This window comes from Tenrec ecaudatus, chromosome 4 (assembly GCF_050624435.1).
Source record: "Tenrec ecaudatus isolate mTenEca1 chromosome 4, mTenEca1.hap1, whole genome shotgun sequence".
NCBI classification, from domain to species: Eukaryota; Metazoa; Chordata; class Mammalia; order Afrosoricida; family Tenrecidae; genus Tenrec; species Tenrec ecaudatus.
Genome location: NC_134533.1, coordinates 186,151,179 through 186,158,956, shown reverse-complemented (window position 1 = coordinate 186,158,956; position 7,778 = coordinate 186,151,179). Strand labels below are relative to the sequence as shown.

The 7,778-nt window shown below is 40.3% G+C and overlaps 1 protein-coding gene across 1 annotated transcript in view; it reads right to left on the bottom strand.

Annotated features, from left to right (window-relative positions):
* Positions 1 to 2,266: 2,266 nt before the first annotated feature.
* The window catches only part of LOC142446137 (protein kish-A-like), a 33,626-nt gene continuing 28,114 nt past the window's right edge, over positions 2,267 to 7,778 (bottom strand). Inside the window, exon 4 of the mRNA XM_075547890.1 lies at positions 2,267 to 2,525. Coding sequence (XP_075404005.1) covers positions 2,267 to 2,525 — 259 coding nt within the window. The remainder of the gene's footprint in view (positions 2,526 to 7,778) is intronic.

The following is a 7,778-nucleotide window of genomic DNA, read 5'->3' as shown; positions in this document are numbered from 1 at the left end:
GTGTCTCAGGCTATCCAAGATTGTAGTCACCAGGAGCAGAAGAAGCTATGGAGAGCTAAGTGATAGGATTTTATGTGTACATTGGCAATGGCAGAGAACCACAAGGAAGGTAGGGAATGTAATCTGTGTAGCCCAAAACAAAAGGAATTGGGCTTTTGTGGAAAGGCTAACCAGTGTGTGCCACGGTTGACGTCCATTCTTTAGGAGTTCAAGTTCTACATCTAGTAGAATGTCTTCCAGCAGAAGACAGTCCTTCCTGGCAAGCCGTGATAAATGTTTAGACTTTATATTTTACTCTATAGCACCTGTGTTCCATTCCTTCTAAATGGCTTTATTGTATTTCATTATGGGCACTAGTGATGAATTAAGTCGGACTGCTTAATAATTAAAGGTATCTCTAGGATAAAGCCATCTTTTTCTCTTAGAGGAAAATGTATTTGGTTTTATTCACAGTTGTAACACTTTATATAAGAAAATTAGTATTCTTCAGAAATAAACAAGCACGCCTCTCAATGAGTGATATTGTCAAGATTGTTCAGCTTTGTGTGACCCCAAAATAATGCTAGCTCAATAGAAGAACTCATATAAAATATAACCTTGCATGAGAAAAACTTGTAAAATAGAAGTTGTATAAAATAGAGAGGCTCCTTACCAAAGAATGATTACAAGCTTTTTTTTAAAAAAAGGGTTTTATTGGTATATATACATCATGTAGCATACAATTTAACAGTAAAATCATATTTACAGAGATGTACAATCATCACTACAATCAATTTTCTCCTCATACTGGTTGTAGCTCTCCATTTCTCCCCCCGATTCCCTGCCATGCCTGGGGTAATTATTAATCCAGATACTGTCTCCATAAATCTCCTTATTCTTGATTTCATCTACAGAACATAATATAAAACACAAAGGGAAAGCAAACAGACAACAACAACAACAACAAAATCCCAATGCCTAGACAAAGCGTGAAAGTTTCTCTAGTGAAAAGAAAGCAGAAAATACCAAACACGTTTGACACACTTTCACATGGGCCCATAGCCCCAACCTGAGTGTGCTCTAGCCTCAAATCTTTCTCAATTGTTCAGACAGACATTTCTACTCTGGCTTTTTGAATATTGCTGATGGTCTTTTCTTTCTTACTCTTTTTTCCCCCAAGTTATATAGATTAGTATATTTGAAAAGTTTTTATCAGCACCTACTCCATCCAGAAGTAAATTGCCATGAGATTCCAGTTCAAGCAGACTGAGAGAATGAATGTAGCTAGATTTAGAGTGCTGTCTTTAAAACACAGATTGTATCTTGGGACAATTACAATTCTTTCATTTGTGAAAGATCAAACTAAAAAGAACGGAAAAACACATAAAGGATCGTTATTCTATAATTATTATTTTTTATTCTAAGAAGAGTATTTTTCAGAGACAGATCGTGAGCTGGTCAAATTTATACTTGAGATGTTTATCTATACTGAACCAGAAATTTCAGAGGCTCCTATACCAGTCAGTTAGTCTAAACTTGTTTTAAACAAGAGCCTTCTCCTAATACTCTGAAGTCACACCGCACTTACCGTATATACTTGTGTATAAGCCACATTTTTCAGCCCATTTCAAATGCTGGTTTTGTGATAAAATTAGGTGCCTCGGCTGACATTCAGGTTGGGCTGTACTCGAGTATGTACGGTATGTCCCTCCTTAAGAAGCACAGTCGGTTATAGAGTCAACAATCAATCCTGAACTAGAGTTTGCTGAGAGGAGAGGTGCTCTGGTTCATGTGCATCCAGAATGGTGTTGTCCGCAGAAAAACAAGCCAGCATGACTCAGTATGAAGGCAGTCTTCACCAACACATGTGCAACACTTTTTTCTCCCAATGGAAAAGCTAGTCCCAAAAGATCTCAAGACGCTATAGAGACGTATCAGTTCTAAATCACAGTGAAAGAAATTTAGGACAACCCATCAACTTGTTGTTTACTCTTTGCCTTAGAGATAGATATCTCACTAGAAATTGGCATCAAACAGAACCGAATTACACTTGCAGAAGGTACTATTGTAGTGACAATACCGAGGTCGATTAAACTCTTTGAGTATGAAATGGTTACATCTTATTTATATAGAACATTGGTCCAATACCATGGAAATGAGAGCAGCCACTGGGAATCTCTCTCAGTGTTCAGAGAAGAAAAGGTTAAACTTTCCATTATTTTCGGTAGGTAAGTTTTTTTTTTCATGTTGAAATCTGATGGCAATTATGTTCTGGCATAGTTCCATGCTACTGTGTGAACAGGAGGCTGAATGCCATCACTCTGTACCATACAGTGGCATGAGGACTCTTCCGTTCACCGATTGTGGCACAATTCCCAAAGATATCCAACAGTTCGGTTTTGTTTCTGTCCAGGACACTGAGAGTCAAGGATCGAATACAAGTGCAGGTACATAGAAGCAGCAAGATGACAGTCAACAGACTGTGAACGTTGAAAATGGCAGATCCAGTGTGGCTTGTGAAGCCCAGCCACAGCACCCTTCCAGCCCTGGGCGGAAAAGGCGTGCACGCCTCTTCTTTCTTATTCTTTATACCTATTTTTATCTTTATATTATTATTATTGTTCTTTCTGTTTCCTTTTTTGTTTTCTACTGCTTCTGTTTGGCTTCCCAGTGTATGAAGCACAGCAGGAATGAATAGATTGCAGGAGAGTGCACAGAGACAACAACTGATGCAATGGTGGATAGGGGACAGGGAGAGGGGAGGGTGAGGGGACTTGGGGAGCAAACAATGGATATGGAAGAGTGGGGAGGGCACTAGAATGGATTATAATGGATCTACTACTCTTTTTAAAAGCAATTTAACTATGGAAGTGCATGATATCAAGATAATGTACCAAGAAACTACATTAAAAAGAAGAAGCCAAACTTGACCTGTGGTTATCGTGGGTGCAGGAGGACGAGTTCTGTGTAGGGGCGTTGAGTGGATGCTAACGGGTGGAATCATTGGGAAACGGAGACCAACGGTGGCTGTGCAAGAACATAACCAGTAGCACTGAATGACACACATGGAAGATGTTGAAATCGAGAATGTTTTCTTGAGTATATTTTTACCCCAATTTTAAATGCATGAATAACAAGACAAGATAGAAGAAAATATTCTAAAATTGATGGTGGTAAAAGTTGTACAACTTTTCTTGATATGATTGAGCTAATGAATGATACGCTATGTGGATAAAGCGCCAATAAACTGTTAAAAATAAAAAAATAAAATGTGTCAAAAGGGAGATGAAATGGTGTAAGGTCTTACATACTAACCCACATCTGCCATAGTCCACTTTACAATAATCTCTGTCTCATAGCAAGGCAATTCACAAGGTTGGACTATGTTCAGAGAGGATTCACCAGGTGATTAATCCATGCGGGAACCCTGCACATGGACTTGGGGGTTCTCCTGTTAGACACAGCCTCCTGAAAACTGGGTGTTCACAATTTAAGCTCTGATACTATTCTCTCCTTTGTATTTTATTATTTACAATCATTGGACCAAAGGGATTGATGTGCTTCTTCCATGTGGATTTAGTTGATGCCTCACTTAGATGTCTGCTTGAAAATAAGCTTTTCAAATCCCAGATGCTATTCTTTCTCACAACTGGGCACCCTCGGGTCTTCACCACACTTTGCTATTGCTCCCATATCTCCAACGAGCTTTTCATGAGAGAAAGTGTCAGGAGTGTCATGTCATAAGAGCTAATTGTTCTTGGATTGGGGCTATAATTAAGTGTGTACCACAAATCATATATGTATGGTTTATACATGTCTCTGGTTCACTTTAAAGATACTATCATTTTATGATTTAAAACACTGTTAATAAAAATATATAAAATAAGTTATAAAACATTATAAAATAAATCATGTGGTATGAGTTAATTCTATTGATAGTGTCATTGATACAGCTAATGGTATAGAATTTAAGACACTTAATAAAGGAAATTATATAAGTATAGGCCAACTTCAGACTGAAACACATGCATTCTTGATTATTCCAAATTAAACTCTTCAGTGACTACACACTATTTACGTAAAATACAGGGGTTGGAAATAGGACAACACTTTCAGTAACACAAGTGAAGAACCATGCCTACCAGACCAATCCTACATGGCATAAGAAAGAAAGGATGTTAGTAAATGTATGGTGGTACTGGGCCATCCTTCATTGGGCACCCTCAAAAGGGGAGATGCAAACCAAAGGCCAACAACCACTAATTCCATAACCCTGGGATATAAGTCATCTGCTTCGCACTCTAGTGTGTTTCAACCGTAATGAAGTCCAAGGGAGGATATTACTTCTTTAAATCTGCTACAGGTGAACTTGAGACAAAGCCCACTCAGTGGAGTTTCCACACTTAATCCTTCTGATGCAGCCTATGAAGGATGTTGTGTGCCTCGAAAGCACAGACTCTGGAGTCTCAGTTGTCTATAGCACATGAGCTAGATCGACACTAGGATCAAAGTGTCCGATTAGAAACATTGTACCTGGCATGTCCTCCTCTTGGATTCAATATAAGTATTAAACATTTTTCCCCAAATGGGAGGTTGTTTCACCCAATTTAACCAACAACAGTATATTCACCTTCTCAGAAATGGACATCCCCTCACCCCCCATCTTGACTTGAATTTCCATTAAGATCCCCTACAAGACTGTATCCTGATCTGGGGTACCCTTAGAATAATGTGGTGTAGCACCCATTGAATGGCCGCCTCCCTCTTTCTCCATCTTGTTAAAATTACCCACTGGAGGTGTGAGGTGTCTCCTCTGTTGAAATGGTTTTTAGACTGTACACACAGAGAGTGTGATGTACAGCTCACGGTCCCTGGCAGGCTCTCCATTGCTCGGGAGACTGGATTAGAAGATTACATGGCCTGAGTGTAGAAACCTGCTTTCATCTTGTTTATCTTTAGTAATCGACTCATACAATAGCTTTCCATTTTTGACCAACTGACTTCAGTCAGCATAATTTTTAGATTTCCAAACCCTAGAATGAGCTGACATACCATAAATGAAACTCCAAAAGCAGCCATTTTAAAATGTATTGTTTGGGGGCAGGCATTTACACAGTACCTTAGGTTCCTGTTGAACAGTTTGTAGGAGTGGAAGAAAACCTTTGACAAGATGGCTTGACACAGTGGCTGCTTTGCTAGACTCAAAAATAAGGACAATTTTAATTTAGATCAGGACCTGGCCACGTTTCCTTCACTTGTATGTAGCATCACTGTGAGTTGGGTCCCCCTGGGAGGCACCTAACAACATGCTTACTGTTGGAAGCCTTGGTGGTACAGTGGTGCGCATTGGGTTCCAAACTGCAAGGTCAGCAGTTTGAAACCGCCAGTCTCTCCAGGGAGAAAGAAGAGACAGTCTACTCCTATAAACAGGGCTTGGGAAGCCCACAGGAGCAATTCTAACCAGTCCCATGGGGTCATGGAGTCAGACTTTATTTGTTTGGTTTTCGAGGGTCACACACACACACACACACACACACACACACACACACACAGAGTTCAGTGATGTTGCTTCTACGTTGCATCAACATTCTCATTTTTCCATTCTGGCAGTTCTGTTGTTTTTCTTATAGCTTCCTTGTCCCCCTTGACTCTCCTTATCTTTAGGATTAATTTTGAGCATCGGTTGTCATAGCGACTTTTGCTCTTCGGTTTTTAAAGGAGCACCGTCCTCACGGGTGATGGCACTATTTTATGAGATGATCTGTTATTTAACTGAAAGATGCTCTCCAGGAGTGGATTCAGTTCAACTTAAAGCTGTCTGTAGTCTTGGGACTTACTCTATTGAATATTTATTAGTCTAGTAAGTCTGTTTTTTTTTTAATTTTTCAGAAGCTTAGTTTTATTCTACAATCTTCTCCTTCTATCTGGAACATGGCCATGGTGACAATGGTCAGTGGCCATGGCCAGATTACCATCCAGTTCTGGTCTGAGGACAGAGAAGACCGTGGAATGTGTAAAGGAAGGCTGGTGTCGTCTTTGCTTCATTAGTTACTTTCTTTCTCTTCTGTTCCCTACAACTAGAGACCAATTGTGGCACTTTAGATGTCTGCTCACGGTTTTTAAAACTCCAGACACTACTTAACCAAATTGGAAGGCAGAGCATAACCTTTATGCCAATCGACCAAATTGTTTCAATGAGACTATGGTCCTAAGCTTTAAAACCCCATCAACCAATCCCCCGTGTGCATGGTGATGTCGGGCAGTGTCTGAGAATGTGCCCTGATGTGCTCTATTCTATGTGCATGAATATGTGTGCAGTACACAAAGCATGCAGGTGTCTGCTGGTACACCTAGACATTAGGAGTAACTGCCAGTTTTTGAGTAGTTTGAGGAAGGTGAAGGGGAAAAGTCTCCTTGTTTGGGAGCAGGCACGGAAGTTTTACTTAAGGTGAAACAAGAGTGCCTGGGTGTAGAACAAAGTACTCTCCTACTAAACAAGGATTGGAGAGTTGAACACACACACAGCTGCCTGAGAAAGATGTGTGGTGACCTATTTCTGAAAGGGCACAGCCTTGCACACCCATCATGTGCAGGTCCACCCTAAACAGATGTTTCCGTGGGTTGAAATGGACTCCACAGCTTTTCTTTTCCCAAAGTCAAAGCATGGCCACCAAAGGTTTGTCTTCTCATCTGTTAGCACGTCAGAAAATCATCACATTGGCTTAAAATGGAATAAACGTGGTTTTTATGGGTTCACCATTGATGAGCATCAAAGGATCTATGGATTTGCAAAATTGGGGTTATAATTCAAAAGTGGGGTATATTTTTTTCTTGGGAGAAAATCCAAAGCTTTCATGAGACTCTCAGGATATCGTGTGATACTCCCCTGGAAGGCGTAGGACTCTGTTGACTTAAGAGGACTTGAAGCTTTGCTACAGAGCAAATGGTTACTTTATAGAAGCCTAAGTCTGGAGGATGACAACTCAGAAAGCTGAAAAGAACAACAACAAACATGCACCTTGGCATCTATGAATCATTTTAATAACTTGCTCATGCACATCTTCATCAAATAAATATTAGCTGTGTTTACTCATGTTGTATTTAAATATCCTAGGGAATGAGAGAAGAGTTGCTAAGCATTTACGAATGTGGGAGGTGAGGCAGGAAGAAAACACAGCTCCCTGAGAGTGTCGAAGGATTTGAGTATTTGACATGCGCCATGCAAAGACTGAAATCCCCCTTATTATCTCTATAATCTTAGGTGAGTTATACAACCTCTCCACATCTCCATTTGCTCTTCTTTAAAAGGAAGATTAAGATACATATTATTTAGTAGTATGGATGCTCGCACCTACGCCCAACCACTAGATTCAGAGCCATCCAAAAGGACATCTAACTCCCCCTTGGGGTTTCCCAGACAGGACGTCTATACAGCAGCAGGCAGTGTGGCCTTTCTCCAGTAGAGCTGCTGGTTGACTTGGACTGCTTAACCTTTTGTGCCACCAGAACTCCTTGTTATTGTACCAGGTTATATACGCTATGTTATTATAGTGCCTGGTATACTGCATATGCTCAAAAAGTGACAGTTATTACTTATCTTTAAAATATGTGACAGTCTGTCAAGGTATAAGGCGAATTCCATTTCTTTAAACTGCTGGTCCTGTGGGGGCAGGGGGGGAGGACAGAAACCAGTGGTTCTGTATTGTAGGAAGGCACAGGTCAGCTTAACAGAAAGCCCTTTTAATAACAGAAATAGATAAATATAACACCTAGGTGCAGGGCACTGGACTCCCATTGCT